Source organism: Sceloporus occidentalis, unplaced genomic scaffold (assembly GCF_023333645.1).
Source record: "Sceloporus occidentalis isolate IW3139 unplaced genomic scaffold, rSceOcc1.0.p SCAF_3, whole genome shotgun sequence".
Classification (NCBI taxonomy): Eukaryota; Metazoa; Chordata; class Lepidosauria; order Squamata; family Phrynosomatidae; genus Sceloporus; species Sceloporus occidentalis.
Window position 1 is genome coordinate 1,312,861 of NW_028316983.1, and position 19,784 is coordinate 1,332,644.

The 19,784-nt window shown below is 45.5% G+C and overlaps 1 protein-coding gene across 1 annotated transcript; it reads right to left on the minus strand.

Annotated features, from left to right (window-relative positions):
- Positions 1-610: 610 nt before the first annotated feature.
- On the minus strand, positions 611-19,527 carry LOC149315404 (waprin-Phi1-like). The gene is made up of 4 exons (XM_089513408.1): positions 19,246-19,527; positions 18,796-18,948; positions 4,885-5,037; positions 611-801 (listed from the first exon to the last, which is right to left on the minus strand). The coding sequence occupies exons 1-3, from the start codon at positions 19,373-19,375 to the stop codon at positions 4,886-4,888; spliced, it is 435 nt and encodes a 144-aa protein (XP_089369534.1). The 5' UTR covers positions 19,376-19,527; the 3' UTR covers positions 611-801; position 4,885.
- Positions 19,528-19,784: the final 257 nt, after the last annotated feature.

A 19,784-nucleotide genomic window follows, 5' to 3' on the forward strand; every position in this document is an offset into this window, starting at 1 on the left:
GGGTCAGGGGTTTTCCCATTCGAACACTGAAATTCTGGACCATTGACAGATGGCCATCTAGCCTCTGTTTAAAGACCTCCAAGGAAGGAGACTTCACCACAGTCTCCAAGGGAATGTATTCCACTGTTGAACAGCTCTTACTCTCAGGAAGTTCCTCCGAATGTCGAGCTGGAATCTCTTTTCCTGTATATATACCCCACTCTCTTCCATGCCAGCTTTCTCTGAAGGTGCCAGCCACAGATACTGGCAAAACATTAGGAATAAACTCTTCTCGAACATGGCCACATAGTCTGGAAAACCCATAAAAAAGCTTACTGGTCATCCACAGAAACCTGGTTTACTGTGTCTGGGGGGATAGTTCAACCAGTTCTGGAAAAGGATGGCATAAGTCAAAGCTGGCTTGAGAGCAATGAATAAAGAGTGGCTTCCTTGGCTTTAGCATCTTCCTGGCCCAGAAAGTCAAATAGAAAGTTGGAATGGGAACCTTGGGGGCAAAGGTGCCGACATCATCTTCCTTCTGGCTTCTTCCATCTGGGGCAGGAGCACATAGAGCAAACACATACATGGGAGATGGATGCCACAAAGCAACAAAGGTGCAGGAGACAGGGGCTGCAGTGAGAAGTGAGCATTTTATTGAAAATGGGGGAAAGAGGCTCCTGTGGCTGGAAGGCGGAGAGGCGTCCGGTTGTGGGAAGCAGAGCAAGGCTTGCTTTGGTCCAGGGAGGTCACTGTTCTCATGGTCCCATCCTTTGGGGCTGCCGACTCCTGGGCCTCAGTTGCCCTGCAAGGTCTGGGAAGCCCCTGGGAAGGTCAAGGAGGGAGACATTTCATCATGGCAGTCATACAGAGGTACGTTATTGCTTGTCAAAGGAAGCAATGGGTAACTTTAACTATTTTTTGTTCCTAATGCAATGGGCCTGAACAGACAGGCCAAAAAAAGCTGCTTTGGGTCACTTTGGAGGTATGATGTTTAAATGACACATACTTCTTAAGAGGCCAGAAGCTGTGCCAAAGCTGTGCTCCATTCCTTAGGACTGGAGCATGGCTTTGGCACAGTTTCCGGTCTCTTAGGATCCATGCATCATTTAAACAGCGCACTTCCAAAGTGGCCCAAAGCAGCTTTATTTTGGCCTGTCTGTTCGGGCTAAAGGTCTTCATCACCTGCTGTTTTTGGATGCATCTACACTGTAGGATAATGCAGTTATGATACCACTTTAAGTGCTGTACCACCATCCTATGGAATCCTGGGATATGTAGTTTCGCAAGGTCTTTGGCCTTCTCTGCTAAAAAGTGCTGGTGCCTCACAAAACTACAGAACCCAGGATTCTGCGCAATGGAGCCATGGATTGCAATTAAAATGGTGTCAAACTCTGTATCGATGCACCCTTTCAAGACTATTTCGTAGTTTAGGGCTTCATCTGCACTGCAGAATTAATGCAGTTTGACACTGCTTTAACCACCCCGGCTCAGTGCTATGGAATTCTGGGATCTGTAGCTTGGTGAGACATTTAGCCTTCTCTGTCAGAGAACTCTGGTGCCACAACAAACTACAAATCCCAGGATGCCGTAGGATGGAGCCATGACCATAGAAGCAGTGTCAAACTGCATTGATTCACATGTGATATTTTTCTGCCCAAAGCACCATTTCCTGTTTTGCAGAAAACGCTGTTTCCAAATAGTATGTGCATATTTTACATGGAATAAGATCCAAACTGTCCAAGACTCTCCTCATTGGGTTCCTGACACTCAGAAAACACATTTCTCTGCCCTTTTTGAATATGTTCTCCCTTTTCTCTTTCCATCCCACGCAGCACTGAGTTCTCTTTTGTTGTTTTGCAGCTGGAAACCTTTTGGGCGAAAGAATCCCTTTGCAAAAGAGCTGCAGAGCACAAATCTTAATTTAATTGGGTCTGCCAAAAATAGAAAGAAAAAAGTCATTGCGCCTTGATTTTCTGCACATCATGTCTGCCTGAGATCCTAAGTTTGGACTGTATAGTCATCATTTCCACAATGCAGAGCTAAGCATTACTTGCACTACACCGCTCTCACATTAAATGGCAACCATGCACAGCTGAATGCGCCTCTGCATGGATAGCCACTTGATTCATGTTTCTCCGTGTGCAGCATGCATGGACAGCTATGCACAATGTACATGAAAACCAAGGCGCATACAGATCTGTGGGCACCACATGCACAACTCCACTTCTACAAGTTTGGACTGAAAGTGTGGACATTCTGCCTCTGACATAAATACCTGGAGTTGCTTCTACAAGGATACGGTTGCCAGGCTGAATATAGGATTGGACACAAACAAGTATAGGGATACAGTGGTCCCTCCACATTTGTTGGGGTTCAGGGTGAAGGGCCCCTGTGAATGTGCAGAGACCGCAAATCAAAAAGCACTATTCTTTTTACCTAAGGGAACATCTCTCTAGGGATCTCCAGGTCCTCCGCTGCAACTCTATGGTCAACCTCTGCCAGAGGCTGATCATAGAATCACGCTGGAGGACCTTCAAAGGCCTAGAGAAGTGGTCTCTCTAGGAACCTGTCGATTCTCAAGCACAACTCTATGGTCAACATCTGGCAGAGTTGCGCCGAAGGACCTAGAGATTCCTAGAGAGAACATATTAATCAAAACCACAAATAATCAAATCCACAAAACCCAAAAGTGCAAATATGGAGGGACAACTGTACTCTGAATCTGGCAACTGTAATGCAATTAGCAACCAGGTTGGAGCAACAGTTACTATTGGTAGTAAATTGTTGTGACCTTGTTGATAGATGTACAGCGCAACGACGGAATTATAGCCAGTTATGTAACAGTATAAATTCAATGTATATCTGAAAGGAAATAATTACAGAAGGATAAATAGTAACTGTTGCTCCAACAGAAAGCAACCTGGACATGGGATCGGGCTTCAATATTTAAACACAAACCAATGCAAGAGTCCTCCGAACTGAACGACAACCAGGTAACACTGATTGCAACAAGAAATAGGTTTGTAGCAAAATATTTTAACCCTTATACAAGACAGATACAAATAAACAACATGGCAATGTAATTATAACAAACCGTGGTTACATTTATGATACTATGCACGCAGCACTGTCCCAAAAGCAATAACATTACTCTCTGGAGTTTATCACACGGAGGAGATCGGGAGTTTATCCCGTGAGTATCCCAGAAAAATCGCGTAATTACGCGAAACGTTTTCACACAACGTCACACAAAACCCGCCATTAAAGTGGTCACAAAGAAGCATTAACGCACATCTTTTTACTTTTGGGATTTCAGTGACAATGCATTTCCGATATCACTTTATTTGCGCAATTGCATGTGATCATCATTTGTGCAACTACTGGCCATTTCCGCTTCATTTGCGGGATGCTTTAAATGCACTTTAATCTCTCTTTAATGCCAAAAGCAGCCCCAGTGTGATAAACTCTTATGACTTATTGACAACCTTGTTGCCACTTGTATGCATGGTCTGTGTACATTTCCATTAAGGAAGGAAGGTCCATCTGTGATCACGTTTTGTTATAATGTCATTGCCATGTTGTTTATTTGCATTTATCTTGTATAAAGGCCAAAGTAGTTTGTTTTGTGAGGGATCTGTGAGTCGTCTTGGTTCGCTTTCTTGGAGAAAGGCGGCATATAAATGAAATAAGCAAGTTGCTATAAACACACGGATTGTTTCTATCAATGTTGCCCAGTGGCTTTAATGTAGCTTCCAATTGGTCCCATCAGGAGGGACTGCGGTGCCAAAATGTGGGCATCCTTTTCTGGACTGGGTGGCCCTTGGGGTCTCTTCCAACTCTATGGACTTTTTCACACGGAGGAATGTACCACCGTCCCCAAAAAAGGATAAAGTGGGGACCATGCGAAAATGCACAAAATTACGTTGTGACTCATCACACGCAATGCAGAACACAGCCTCCGTCCGAAAGAGAGAGCAGTGCAAATGTGAATGTATCACATGCGTACGTACCCATCGGCTTCTTCATTGCGAATTAGGAAAGGAATGAGGAGGAGGCAGGAAGCATGGTCCTTTCCCCCTCTGCTCTTTCCTCCAAAACAGCTGCTTTGCTCTTGGCAGCCAAGGAGAACAGGAAGGAAAACTGCAACAAAGGATCATGGGAACTGTAGTTTGTTTCTAACAGGGGAATCCCATGGCTGAACTATAGATGCATTTCATACTAATGCAAATGCGAATTGACTGTGAATTTGCAATGGAAAAGGATTTATAAATTCAACACACGTGTTTTTCTGAATGCAGCTATTCCTGGGATGACTCACAATTGCGTTTGGATTGGGTTTGGATTGCCTGCGACGCCATTTGAAATTCTCTTGCGAAGTTACGTGAAATACCTTGGGTGAGCCCAGATTAACCTTCGGTCAACCGTCCAATTTTCCCCGTGTGAAAAAGTCCTAGGATTCTATGATTCTATGACAAACCCCACTGGTCACTTCTCTCCAGGATGAAGAAAAGGAGCCATTGCTGAGCACCCTTTGGGTTCGGCCAATCGACCAATGACAAATCCATGTAACAGTTGCTTTGTCTAGCCCACATTTTACAAGCTTGTTTGCAAGAATGTCATGGGGAACCTTGTCAAAGGCCTTACTGAAATCAAGATATACTATATCCACAGCATTCCCTTCATCTACCAAAATGGTCATTTTATCAAAGAAAGAGATTAGATTTGTCTGGCATGACTTGTTTCTCTGAAACCCATGTTGACTTTTTGTGATTATGGCATTGCCTTCTAGGTGTTCGCAGACTCTCTGTTTAATGGGAGCAGGGCTGCCTCCGCACTGCAGAAGTAACCCAGTTTGACCCCACTTCATCTCCCAGGAGGGCAAGGCAAGGGCAGCCGAAGACCTACCTCAGGCGGAGGGCTTGGCGCAGGACTTGTGGCCGCAGCCGTTTATGCAGCATTTCATGTCTCTGGGGCATTCGGAGTCCTTCTGGCAGGAATCGCTGCAGAAGCCGAGGCTGGAGATGCCGGTTAAGCTGACTGGGCAGGAGCCGGGCTTCTCTGCAAACGGAGGAAGGACAGAAAGTGTGAGAGACGGAAAGGAGGAGAGGCCCAAAGAGCACAGTCTGCACCCTTTTGCCGGATCAATAAAACTACATCTGGACCTTTGCATCCTGGAGTTCTAGCGTTTGGATCTGGAGCGAAAACGGTAAAAGATCCCTGATGTTTATTATTATTATTATTATTATTTAAATAATTTTTATTAATCCATACATTAAAATACAACTTTTCCTTTTGTTCCTTCATCATTCTCTTTACCTTCCTCTCTTTACTCCTTACATTGTTAACTCATATAGTTGTAACTTGCTTTGCAGCATTTACTCATTTATTCCTCTTTCTTTTCCAATTTCCATCTCCACTTCGCTGTTCTAGATACATACCTTATTCTTATTTTTAGACTATGTACATTCCTATACTCTGTTCTTCTTCCTTCGTAAGAAACGTTATAATCTGTATATATCATACATTAGTCATTCCCTTTGTAGTCATTTCGTAATCAGTTGTCAGACCATCTCTTTTTACAATACTTCTATAATGCATCCCATATCTGTTCTTCTTTAACTAATTTGTCTCTTATCAAGACTGTTATTTTATCCATTTCAATAACATCTTGGGCTTTTAAAAGCCATTCATCAATATTTGGGTTTTCTGGCTCTTTCCAGTGTTTTGCACAACAAATACAACGTCGCTTTCAGATTTTTCCTGCTTTTTAAAGTTAGCGAGCAATTCAAGAAAAATCTTGGTAATAGAAGAAAGCAAGAAATGAAGTGAACTTCATGGAAAATATGGCTTTGTTCGATATATGGAGAGATTTATATGAGGGAACGGGGGCTTATACTATTTCTCAGATAGACCAAAGCCATTGGGCAGGAATGGTTCAATTTTAGCAAGAAAGAAATTAGGGAAAGGGATGAAAGAAATGGAAGTTCTTCCAAGAATGTTTTTGGATCATGACCCACAAACTCTTTATTTAAAAGGTATAAAAGAGCAGAACAAGCTGGAGATCGGATCAAGAACTATTAAAAGAGCCGGAGGCGATTAGAAAGACAAAAACAGCATTAACCAATTTTAGCCCATTATTTTTTTTAATTAAACATGCCTTACGTTCTATTTTACATACATTGAAAACAAACAAACAAACAATACTGGTATATAACACACAAACAACAACAACAACAACAACAACAACAACAACAACAATAATAATAATAATAATAATAATAATAATAAAGCTATGCCATTACCATTCATTTGAATCAAAAATACTTCCTGGATAAATATACTTATCTTCTTCTTGGCTTCCTATCATCTTTAAACTTTTTTCCTGACTGCATCTTAATTCGTCTTTATTGCCATTTCTTCTCTTTTCCTTATAACACAATTATATTTCATCTGAATGTTTCCTTTAAGAAGGAGGAGATCTAATAATTACATCGAGGAGTAGATACTAATTGTACATCTAAATCTAAACAGTTACTGGAATCTTAAAAGTTCTCATTACTCCGTTTAGTTATTATCCTGAGCATATTCATAAAAGCAAAAGAAGCATTGTCAATAATAATAATAATAATAATAATAATAATAGTAAAAAGAAGATAAAAGAAAATCATAAATCTGGGTAAAAGTGCTAAAATAGCAATGGCTTGAGATTCAGGGAAAGGGGTCCTTGGAGGGGTTTTTAATGCAACAAAATGCTATTTTACAGAAAAATAGAAAACAGAAAAAGGTAACATTAGAAATGAGCTGAAGAAAAACAAAAAGGTTATTGAAGATAAGGAGGAGAAACCATAATACTGGCAACCGCACAGTCCCTATCCCTAGTATGGCGCACCGCCATAACAATGGCAGTGCCCTGTGTAGACGAGTGCTACCATTGTTAAATGACACGTATAGCGTCTGCACGTCGCATCGCGCTTGTGACATCACGAGTGCGCCATTGGTGCACTCAGACGTCATAATAGTGGTGCAAAAAGAACCTGCTTTTTGCGGGATCTTTTTCCGCCGGCGGGAAACTGCGCAGTTTGGCGGCTGTGGCTTCCCTCTGGTGGAAAAACAGGTGCTGGCAGGCCGCCATTTTGGGGCAGTTTGTCCAATGCTTCAGTTTCCTTTACAGTTATGGGCTGTGTGGCCTCACACAGTGGTTCAATGTTGTTGCTTTGTGCCTTCAAGTCCTTTCTGATTTACGGAAACCCAAAGGCAAGTGTATCATATAGGTTTTCTTGGCAAGGCTGGTTCAAAGGAGGGCTGCCATTGCCTTCCCCTGGGGCTGAGAGAGTGTGACTCACCCAAAGTCTCCCAGTGGGTTTCCATGGTTGATCCAGGATTCGGACCCTGGTCTCCAGAGTCACAGTCCAGCATTCAAACTGCTACACTGCAAAGGCTCTCAATTCGGGACTTAAGTTTGTGTGTGTGTGTGTGGGATTTGCACGTTGCTGTGTTTTTGCATAGAAAACAACATTTCCCACTCAGAACAACACGTGTGGGTTTTGTGCAGCAAAATTTCCTATCTGCTGAATGTTCTGTGAAGAAACCCTTTCCATGAAGAAAGGTCTGTTTCCTGTGCATTGAATGATTTTGTGTGTCTGTGTGTGTATGCAAAGAAACACATGTGAATGTTGCACAGAATAAGGATGTATCCACACTGCAGCATTAAAGCAGCTGGACACCACTTTAATGGCCACAGATCTATCCTTTGGCATCCTGGGATTTGTAGTTTGGAGAAGTATTATTCAGCCTGCTTTGTTGGAGAGCTTCAGTGCCTCACCAAACTACAACTCCCACCATTCTGAAATATGGAGTCATGGCCGTTAAAGTGGCGTCGAACTGCTTTAATTCTGCAATGCAGATACACCTGACTAAGATCCAAAATGCGAAGAGTCTTTGCGAATGCTTCAGTTTTCAAGCTGCTTCTCATGCAGGAAGAAAACGGTCTAAAATTGCTCATTGCTTCCTTCAAGAACGAAATTAGTGACGAAGGGCCTCCTAGTTGCCTGAGAGGATCAGAACGCCTCCTGCGTCGCCTAAACTGCTCCAGATTGGCTTTGATAGGGGAATTAATTAATTAATTAATTAATTAGCTCAAGGGAGCAGTGAGAACTAGGCTTTTCGGTAACTAATAGCAACTCCCCTAATAATAATAACCTAATAACTGAGCCTTTTAATCGCCGTTGGGATCATCACATACATCCGCTAAATTGTAATATATTCTTCCTTTCGTCTTAAAAACCATCTAGCCCCTTCCACCTCTTAACAAATAGTTTTGTTTTCTATATAATCCAGTATCTGAAAGACACACAGTACTGCATTATATAGAAGAGAGAACTATTTATTGAGAGGTGGAAGGGGCTAGATGGATTTTGTATTGATTTATAGTTACCGGCTCCGTTATTTACATCTAAATCGCTCTTAACTGCATAGTGTTATATGCGTTTCCTAGTATGCCACCAGCATGGCGCATTTGGCACGTCTGTACTGCGCCTAAGTAAAAAATTAAGTAGAAACTAAATAGTAAGGAAAGACTTAGGGAGCTGGAGATGTTCAGCCCGGAGAAGAGATGGTTAAGAGGGTGATATGAGAGCCCTGTTTAAATATTTGAAGGGATGTCACATTGATGAGGGAGCAAGCTTGTTTTCTGCTGCTCCAGAGAATAGGACCCAAGGGAGCAATGGATGCAAGCTCCAGGAAAAGAGATTCCTGATGCGGAGAGCGGTGGAGTCTCCTTCTTTGCAGGTTTTTAAACAGAGGCTGGATGACCATCTGTCCCAGAAGATGCCAGCCACAAATGCTGGTGAAACGTCAGGAACAAACTCTTCCAGAAAGCAGCCACAGACCCCGAAAAGCCCACAAAAAAACTATGGATGCTGGCAATGAAAGTCTTCGACTTCACAACACTTCCAATGCTCTGGATTCCAAGCATTGGGAAATCATGCAAAGGCTGCCAAGGAAAGTGAGCTGGGGCCTCCCTTAAAATAGATCTCCAGTCAATTAGTGACTTCAACAAAATGTGTGTGTGTGTGCATGAGTATGCGCTACTTCCAAAGTATGCAGCTTTCTTTGGGCACCATGTGAGCCGTTCTAGGAATGGTGGCACAGAAATGCAACCATTCATTGTCTGCATCCACACTGGAGAAATAACCTGGTTTGGCACCGCTTTATGTATCCCAGCTCAAGGCTATGGAATTCTGGGAGATGGAGTTTGTTGTGGGCCCAGAGAGGAGCAGAGCTTAAGGAAGGAAGGCCTCACAACAAACTCCAACTCCCAGAATTCCACAGCCTTGAGCCGGGATACTTAAAGCGGTGCCAAACCGGGTTATTTCTCCAGTGTGGATGAAGCCATTAATAAAATGCCAAGTACAAAAGGCAGGAGCACTGAAATGTTCGAGCGTGAACTGCATGACTCTGATGAGGAAAACAGCCTGCAGCCTTTTCTCAATTGCTTTGGGAACATACCAAAGTGTGACGATGCCAGAGAAATATGGAGAGTTTCAGGAAGTGGCTTTGGAAGGAGAGGGAATAAGTGGCGCCTTCTCTCCCTTCGACTGTGGAGCAAGCGCATCGGCTGAATCACTGACCGTCCAACCCTGCCGCCGGGTTCATGAAGTGCATGGAAGTGCATGGAAGAGGAAAAACACACGCCCCAAAATGAATCACACAGAGACACACGCGCACAACTGGTTTGGGACAAAGGTCAAGCAAAGACTCGAAGGACAACTTAAATTTCAGGTTAGTGACTGATTGCCACGGATTGTGGCCTCTGCTCCCAAGGCCTTCCAGTGCCAAGACCAGCAGGACATTAAAGTTCAGACACTGAGATGATGTTGTTGCGTGCCTTCAAGTCATTTCTAACTTATGGTGACCCTAAGGCAAACCTATCATGGGGTTTCCCTGGCTAGATTTGTTCAGAGGAGGCTTGCCATTGCCTTCCTCTGAGGCTGAGAGAGTGTGACTTATTGCCCAAGGACACCCAGTGGGTTTTTACATGTCTGAGCCAGGATTCAAACCCTGGTCTACAGAGTCATCGTTGAACGCTCAAACCATGCTGGCTCTGAGGTTCAGTACTAAAAACTCAGACCTGGGAAAGACCACCCAAAAAAGGTGGCCTGGCGGTGGCCTGTTTCCCTCTGGAGGGATGCCGCAGCGGCCAAACCGCATGGCCTCCCTCCGTAGTAAAAAAGAACCTGGAAAATGGGTTCTTCTTCCATCACCGGGTGGACGTCACAAGTGCGCCAATGATGTACTTGTGACGTAAGTGATGTGCAGTGGGCCCAGAGGACACAGGATGGAGGATGGCGGACGCGTGTGCATGCCTCTCTACTCCTGGCCTGGCTCTCTCCCCTCCTTTGTGGGGCCTGGAGGCAGGAGTAGCATTAATGTCGTTTCCACTGGGATGAATCGATCTATTTTACAATAAATTCACTGGGATGAATCGATCTATTTTACAATAAAACGATTCATCCCCCAAAACACCACTTTGGAAAGTGATGTCCGGAAACCTCGGGGTTTTTGAGTTTGACCCGCATTTTCTCATTTGAAATCGCTCCGATAAGGATCAGGATCGATTTCAAATGGGAACTAGGGCCATCTACCTCGAATCCTGCTATGATTTATATCGAAGTGGAAATGGGGCCCTAAACAACTAAACATAAAAGGGGAAGAATTACAGTTAGGAGCTGCACTTAATAGGTTTTAAGGTGTTGAGATTATGGAGAGAGAGAAGAATCAGAAGTGGTGAATATAGAGCTAAATAAATGATCTATGAAACCAGATGTAATAGAAACTTAGACGTACTTTTCAGTGGAAGTTAGCTTTCTTTCTCTTTCCACACATGGTTAATTTTGAAGTGTGTAGATTGTGTTTTATATGTTGTGTAAAATGTAAAGCTGTCAATTGAAATCTGTATAGATTTGTTTTATTAATAAAAAACTTTAAAAAGAAAAAGAAAAAGAAAAAGATAGAAGCAGCCACAGGATTCCTAGCAGCAAAGTTGTTTTGCTTCCCAGTCAAGGAGGTTTTGAAGCTTAACTTTGGGGCAGTTCCAAAGTGGGCCGAAACCTCCTTCTTCCAGGCCAAGAGGGGAGGCACAGACGCTCCAAACTGTAGATGGTTTATACTTTGGCTTGGCTGGGAACAGACTCAAGAAGTAAATTCTCCTTGCATTAGCTTGCTTGCACCATTCCCACATCTATTAAGATGAGAGAAAGGTCACACCTGTGCAATGCTGTTTGCTTTTGCCCTATAAAACCCCAGTGGCGCACCTTGCAAAGGCCTTGCCCTGGGAGTCGGGTTGCATCCCAACTCAGGAGACCCATGGTCCAGCCATAGGCCTCTAAGGAGTGGAGCCAGTGATGGTCTGGGTAGAATTTGTTGTTTGGGGTCCCAAATCTTCCTGCTGAGTAGATTTGAGTTGATTGACTCAAACTCAAGTTGCTTCAATTACAGTCAGCCCTCCATATCCACAGGTTTTTTTAAACCATGGATCCAAGCATCCATGATTTAGACATATTCCAAAAAGATATACATTCCAAAAGAGCTGTCAGAACTCCCCTGCATTCATATATTCATTTGTCATTTATATATTCATTTGGGGGTTCTGTCAGAGGGATTATTAGTTTAGGGTTTTGTTTAGATATTAGTTGATTAAGGATATAATGGGTTTGATATATATTGGTTAGTTAGAATGTACTAGAAGGTGATAGATAGATGGCTAGCTTCTGTGCTTGCTTATTAGGATTGGAATGTTACAATGTTAGGGAGTTACCCAGCCAGGCAGAGACTGCTCTTGTGTTGGGAGGGGTGAGTTAAACCTTAGGAGTTAATGCTACTACTTATAGGCTGTTATAGTAATATGTTCATGATGTTAATATATGTTGTTGTTATGCTTTATATGCTGCCATGTATGTTGGGTTGTGGGTTGATGGGATATATAACCATTCTTACATATACTCATAGGTTGTTAAGATTTTATAATACTTAGTTCAGTAGTGAGAGATGTCTGGGTTTCAAGGCCACAGGTGCAAGGAGGAGATAACGCTTGGTGAGAACTTAATTGTTTTGGGAACAGGCCAGAGAGCCTGGACGAGAGGACACTACGTCATCGGGGTGGAGATTCCTCACTGCGCGGGAAAGACTGATCCAATTGATTAACTTTATTGCTTTATGGGGGTGGGTCTGCTCATAGGACTATATAACCCATCTGTAACTATGTATCTTCATTCCTGACAAAGAAGTCACTTCTGTTGCCTATACCTTTACCTTTCAATAAAGCTGTTACTTTTTAGAAGCACAGCCTCTTGTTGTTTGGGGGTGGCAATTGGGAGCCTGACAAGAGCAAACCTTGATTTTGTCACTGTATATAAGGGACATCATTTTATTATGCCACTGTGTTTAATGGGACTTGAGGATCCATTGGTGGTCTTGGAGCCAAAGTGCAGCAGATGCTTTTTGTTTAAATCTCTGCATGCCCTTGAAGCAAATCCATTCTGCTTTTGACAGAGATGATCATAAATGCATACCTTTTGTCCTGCTGGAAATATGCACTTGGCAAAAGCAAGGCTTTTACAATCTTCTCCCTCTGGAGAATGGAAGTAAGGCCCTATATAGACTGGCACTTTGGGCTGGACTGTGGGCCGAGTCAGGGCATTGCGTCCAGATGATGCATGCCCTGACTCTGCCCCCAGGACACCATGATGCCGTGCATTGCTCCAGATGGCGCACCTCTGGCATTATGTCCAGATGACGCAGAGCTGAAGGGGCACCATACAGTCGTGCTATGGCACACTTTTGAGGTTGCAAAAAAGGAGCAGCTTTTTGTGGCTCTTTTTTGCACCCCCGGAAGGCTGGATCGGAGCTGTGGCATGAGGATGCCACGGCCCTGGTCTGGCACAAAAAGGGGCAGCTGCAGGCCACCCCTTTTGCGTGGTCTGTAGAGCCCTTAAGACAGAAAGCAGAAAGCCACTTATTGCCTCACTGCCTCTTCTGTTACTTTTGTAATGCGATAAGTCTCTATGGCCCGGGACAGACGGCCCTTTTGTGGCATGGCGGCGGCATAGCTAGGATTAGAGACCACACGATAACCGCATGGTCCCTAACCCTAGCACGTACTGGTGGCGCTGTAATGGCGGTGCCCCGTGTACATTGGCGCACTCAGATGTAACTGGCATGGTGGAAAAAGAACCCGCTTTTTGCAGGTTCTTTTTCCTGTGGTGGGAGGCCACATATTTAGGCAGCTATGGCTTCCCTCTGGGGGGAAAAAGGCCACCGCCAGCCCAGACATTTTCACAGGTATGTGTACCAGGCCTATGCACTATAAGCATAGTGTATATAGTGCATTCGGAAGGCTTCACAAAAGAGTCTGGAGTAACAAACACTTGAGGTGAAGCACCAAAATCAGTGTGTATAGAGCCATTGTACTGTCTATTCTCCTCTATGGGTCTGAAACATGGGTCACCTATCACCAACAGCTACGACTCCTTGAACACTTTCATCAGCGCTGTTTATGCACAATGTCATATTGAGGAGGGAGCAAGCTTGTTTTCTGCTGCTCCAGAGACTAGGACCCAGAGCAATGGATGCAAGCTGCAGGAAAAGAGATTCCACCTCAACATTAGGAGGAATTTCCTGACAGTAAGGGCTGTTCGACAGTGGAACACACTTCCTAGGAGTGTAGTGGAGTCTCCCTCCTTGGAGGTCTTCAAACGGAGGCTGGATGGCCATCTGTCGGGGATGCTTTGATTTGGATTTCCTGCATGGCAGGGGGTTGGACTGGATGGTCCTTGTGGTCTCTTCCAACTCTATGATTCTATGATTCTAAAGATACACTGGACTGACTATGTGACAAATGTTGCTGTCCTTGAGCAAGCAGGGATCACCAGCATTGAGGCCATGCTATTGAGGACGCAGCTGTGCTGGGCAGGACACGTTTCTAGGATGGAGGACCATCGCCTCCGAAAAACAGTATTCTACGGTGAACTCGCCATGGGTCAAGAGAGTAAGAGGGGCGCCCCAAAGAAGAGATACAAGGACTCCCTGAGACAACATCTCAGGCTTGGCCAAATTGATCACCAACAATGGTCCGCCCTGGCCTCGCATCGGGAGGCATGGAGACGCACTATCCACGATGCTGCAGCCTCTTTTTGAAAGCTCATGGCGAATCAGTCTCAAAGAGAAACGACAACGCAGAAAGAACCACAACCCGGAAACATCACCCAAGGAGACTTTCTCCTGTGCTTTCTGCAACTGGACTTGTTTATCCCGGATTGGCCTTTTTAGTTATCAACGCGCTGCTTCTAGAAAGTGTGGGATCACGAGTCCTTCCTGAATCTTCATTTGTGAAGTAAAGCCAGAGAGAACCAGGACTATAGGACACAGCTCAGCAATAAATGATGGACTCAACTTATGGCTTGTATATTTTTAGCAACCAACTTGCTGGCCTGACTTCATCCAGAAACAGCAAGTATGTTAGGCAATGAGCTTGAGCCAGGCATCCAGCTTGTCTCCGCATCATGTTGGAGGAGGCTTCTAAAGTTTTAGAAAAGATTTAGAAGGTCTTCCACCAAAAGCCTGTTGCCTAATGCATTTACTGCTTCCTCCGAGATTTTTTTACCCATGTCTTCTTTATTTTCAAGTTACTGAAACTCCACCTGCTCCCACATCCTTTTTCCCCTGTTAAATTTGGTTCTCAGACTTGAGCCTTGATGAGAAAGTATCTTGCAAAGACTTGAGACTCAACTTTGGACTTGAAAGTAGAGACTTGAGACTTGATTTGAGACTTCGAGTAAAAGGTTTCAATGCATCATGACCCTCTTGCTGTGAGGGGATGCTGGGACCCATCAGTTCCGGAGGTCTGGGATGCTTCCTTTGCTTTGGGGCCCTGGATGCCTCCATTTTCCACCAGTGAAGCTTCTTCTCCAGCAGGAATGGTCTCAGCTTTGGCTTCCAAAGAAAGCCTTGGAGAGACCTGGAATTTCAGCCAGTTTCTTCCAGCTAGGAGCCCTTTTCTCTCCTTCTTTGCTCCTGCGCTCTCTGCCCCATCGGCCTGAGAAGGTGTTGCTGCCTTCCTGCCAACTTGGCAGCAGTCTCTGTGTTTGTTTCTGCTTGGAGTGACTCCATTGTTTCTTCTCCACAAAGGCGGAACAGCAGCAAGCTCTTCGTGCCAACGGTCATTCCTAGGTTCCAGCAGGTAGCCTCCTCTGGGCCACAAGGTGGGTATCCAGACAAGGAGAACCGGGAGCCATTGTCAATAGAATCATAGAATCCTAGAGTTGGAAGAGAACCCAAGGGCCATCCAACCCACTTCTTCTGCCATGCAGGAACTCTCAATCAAGGCATCCCCATTGACAGATGGCCATCCAGCCTCTGTTTAAAGACCTCTAAGGAAGGAGACTCCACCAAAATCTCTGACGGAGGAGCGTGTTCCACTGCTGAACAGCCCTTACTGTCCAGAAGTTCCTCCTAATGTCTTTTCCTGTAGTTTGCATCCATTGCTGTGGGTCCTAATCTCTGGAGCAGCAGAAAACAAGCTTGCTCCCTCCTCAGTATGACAAATATTTAAACAGGGCTATCATATCACCTCTTAACCCTCATCTCCAGGCTAAACATCTCCAGCTCCCTGAGTCTCTCCTCATAGGCCTTCATGGTTTCCAGACCCTTCACCATTTTAGTCGCCCTCCTTTGGACACACTCCAGTTTCTCAATATCCTTTTTAAATTGTGGTGCCCAGAACTGGACACAGGATTATTTCAGGTGAGGCCTGATCAAAGCAGAATAGAGTGGCACTGTGACTTCCCTTGATCTAGACACTATACTTCTATTGATGCAGCCTAAAATTGCATTGGCCTTTTTAGCTGCTGCATCACACATTCTTTTTTTGGAAACTAGGTGCTGCTCTTGTTGTTTCTTGCACATAAACTCAACCAGGAAGATCAGGTCAGAGGTGCAACTGTGGCTGCAAAGAATACTCCATCACTTCTTGGGTGCAACTCTTGAGCTTCCATTCGTGGCCAAGGCTTGGGCCACATTCTTTTGTATTTGGGAAGGGAGGACACTCTTTGGTTATGAAGGTCCCCCACCTCCACTCCCAAGAATGCTGGACTTTCTTCCTAGCAGTCTTCTTGTGGGCCTCCTTAGGCATATTCCAGTTGCACTACTTTTCTTTCTCAGTTGTTGTATTTGTGTGTGGTTTTTTTGGTTCTATTTTTGTACCTGCAGCAATCCAGGAAAAGCCAGATTTGCACTGAGATTAACTATGGCAAACACACATGGGAAAGCCCCGAGCAGCTGGCTCCCCTTTGAGCAACAGATGGATCCTGGAGGTTGCGGGTCCCTGGTTCACACACCTGGCAAGCTGCACGTAAAGAGCACAGTCTGGAGAGGAGAAAGAAGTGTGTGTTTGTGTGAAAGAAACACACACACACACACACACACATAGAGAGAGAGATCTCGCAGCATGAAGGCCAGTCCTGCTGGAAGACGTACCCCAGGGTACTCTGACCCTGGCATTCCAGACAGAGCAGCCCAAAAGATGCCCCATCATCCCCTTACTCCCACAACAAAGGTATAGCTAAGCCCTTTGCAACGCAAAAGGGAAGGTGATGGAAGAATCTGCCAGACCCCAGGTTCCCTTAGAATCATAGAATCACAGAGTTGGAAAAGGGCCATCCAGTCCAACCCCATTCTGCCATGCAGGAACTCTCAGTCAAAGCATCCTTGACAGGTGGCCATCCAGTCTCTGTTTAAAGGCCTCCAAAGAAGGAGACTCCACCAAACTCCAACGGAATATGTTCCACTGTCAAACAGCCCTTACTGTCAGGAAGTTCCTCCTAATGTTGAGGCGGAATCTCTTTTCCTGGAGCTTACACCAATTGTTCTGGGTCCTGTTCTCTGGAGCAGCAGAAAACAAGCTTGCTCCCTCCTGAAGCTGCTGTTGCTAAAGTAGTTAGTTGAGGGGATGTGGAGAGTAGCAATGCATGAATCAAAGAAACTGAGTGTTTGAATTTGCAATTACTTGCAAAAACAAATATTTGCTAAACCCCTCGATTGTTTCTGCAATCAATTTATTTAAAAAAAACCCCAGGTCATTTGTTTTGCCTTCCTCTCATTTTCCTCCTCCTCCTCCTCCTCCTCCTCCTCCTCCTCCTCCTTTTGCTCAGGGACGTCTTCCTTCCTTGCCTCCCTCTCCTCCTCCTCCTCCTCTTCTTCTTCCTCACTGCCCCCCCCCCCCGGTTCCTTGCTTCCTCCCCCCTGGTCTTCCGCACTCAGCCCCGATGCCTCCATGGACGGCTTCCCTGAAGGCAGTGGGGGTACCCTCTTTTGGGGCAGCAATCCACATGCCACAAGAATGCCACTCTTCTGATGCCTTGGCAAAATAACCAGTGGCCTTGCAGCATTTGGAGGCTGGTTCCAGCTTACCATCGGAGACAGTCCCAGCTGCTTTGCACCTGGACCTCTGCAATTCGCATCCATGCATTGTTTGTACACAGTGCACACTATACAGGGTCCGGCAAGATGTCCCACGGCCCTCCAGGCAGCATTGCTCATTCCTTCTGCAGTTGGTGTCCCACTGGCATTCGGTTGTGTTACTCTGTCACCATGTGAAACAACCTGGCACTTTGTAGGGCACACCCTGCAAGCCCCAAAAGTCTGTGCCATTCTTTGCTGGGGCACCCCACTGCCTGGCACCAAGGTGCATGAGGTCCTCCAGAGCCGTTCCAAAAACAAGGAACACTGGCATAGGAATTCATCAATCAAATAAATGAAAAATTAAGAAAAGACAGAGGGCTTGTCTACATGTAAGTGCATTATGCCAATTGCTGCAGATTTTTGCACATTCACTTTGACAATTGTCTCTACTTTTCTGTGCAAATTTGCACTGATTTGCATCTATTCATCCTCCCTCTGCCAAAAATGTGCAACCACCCGAATCTAGGCAAAATAGACAGAAGGCCACATGTGCAATAAGGTGCATTTCTGGAGATTTCTGTGGATATTCCAGTAAAAACTGAAAAGCATTTTTCTACATAGTTTAAGGAGTTTTGGGGGGTGCCCTACAAAAAGCCCAAATTCCTGGAAATTGCATGTGGCTGGATCACATTCTACTCCACTAGAAGAAGGAGTACAGTTGGCCCTCTGTATCCATGGGTTCCTTATGCATAGATTCAAGCATCCATGCCTTGAAAAGATTCAAATATATACATAAACTCCAAAAAAAATTGCCATTTTGTATAAGGGACGCCATTATAGTATGCCATTGTATGTAATGAGGCTTGAGCATCCACGGATTTTGGTGTCCTCGAAGGTCCTGGGAACCAAACTCCAAAGGACAACAAGGGCCCCCACTGCATTTTAATAGTATAGACAAGTCCTAGGCCTAGTGGGCCAAAGCCCCAAAATCCTGACATGTGAAGCCACCCTTAAGTCTGCACCTTCATTGAGACGAAGCGCCTGCCCTCCTGCTATTTGACTCATTCACTAATATATACAATATTGGCCTCCGAAACAGGATTCAGGAAAGGACTGGGGAGAAGACGGAGGAAGCAACTGCCTGCTTTCAGTGCCGTTTCTCCTGACCTCTGAGCAGCCCTGGAACAATTGCGCAAACTGCACCATGGCCATAGTTTTTTGTGGCTGTTTAGGGCTATGTGGCCATGTTCTAGAAGCACCATGGCTGATCTGACCTGCCTGACTCTTTGGGGGCTAAGCCCTCCAGCCCTGACTATCTCCTTGGCCCAGGTGTGTGTATGTATGGACTGGCACAAGCATTACCATCCGGGGTCTGGCAAGACATCCCACAGCCTGCCGGGCAGCATTTCTCGTTGCCTCCGCAGTCGGTGTCCGACTGGCATTCTGTTGTGCAGTTCCCGCTGGTGGTTGCCGTCTCTGTGTTTGCAGGGCATGTGCCAGGCTTCCCTGCTGCAGCTGGAAATAAAGGCAAAAGAGTTGGCCCCTTGAAAGCCTTGAAAGCAGGAGAGCTTCCCTCCCTCAGCCCTTGGCATGCCAAGGGGGAAAGAGGCTGGCAGAGGGACAGTTGGCTCTCCAAAGCCTCAAGGGGAGGAAGGGCAAACCTCCCAGCTGCCCACTGGGTGCAAGTGTCAGGGGCTGGAGGTCAGAGGATTTCTTGGCGCAGGGTGTGCATGGGCTGGCAGTGCCAGGCTATAGTCAGAGGCCTTCCTCTCCTTTGGAGAGCCAAGTGGGCAGATGCTTTCTCTCACCCACCTGTAACGTTGTTATATTCGGATGCATCCAGTAGCTGAGCGCAAAAGGTGGAGAGCCCCAGAAGAGAGAGCAAGAGGAGTTGGTAGTTGCTGCTGCTGTTGCTCCTGCTTTTGGTCCTCCTGGGTTTCATGCTGCCTTCTGAGGAGGAGATGGCCAGCTAAGTGGGGTTCTGCCTGCCCCAGACCAGGCTTTAAGCTTTAAGATCTCCCAGGTGTGGCTGGCAGAGGGAGGGAGGGAAGGAATAAAGGAAGGAAGGAAGGAGGCAGACAGACGGTGGTGATGAATAGAGAACAGGCTCAGCCGAGCTCCCTCCTCGTGCGATTGCACAATGCTCAGGACGGATCAGGTGTCCTCCTGGCTGCTGGCCTCAGTGTAAACCAGGAAGTAGTGGCCACCTTCAGCAAAGCAACTGCAGAGAGCCTTGTTCTTCATCATGAGGCAAGCTGGGCACTTCAGCCGTTCTTTCCAGATACTGTGGCCCCTTCAGGGTCATTCCCACTGTGAAAAACTTCAAACCTGATTTGATGTATATGCCTCTA

Bases quoted from the DNA above. Each gene is read 5' to 3' on its own strand.
- LOC149315404 (XM_089513408.1), bottom strand. From the start codon at position 19,375: ATGAAACCCAGGAGGACCAAAAGCAGGAGCAACAGCAGCAGCAACTAC. The intron at 18,949-19,245 runs GTGGGTGAGAGA...CTTTATTTCCAG, and splicing joins CGAATATAACAACGTTACAG to CTGCAGCAGGGAAGCCTGGC. The intron at 5,038-18,795 runs GTAATGCTTGTG...CTCCGTTTGCAG, and splicing joins GTCTTGCCAGACCCCGGATG to AGAAGCCCGGCTCCTGCCCA.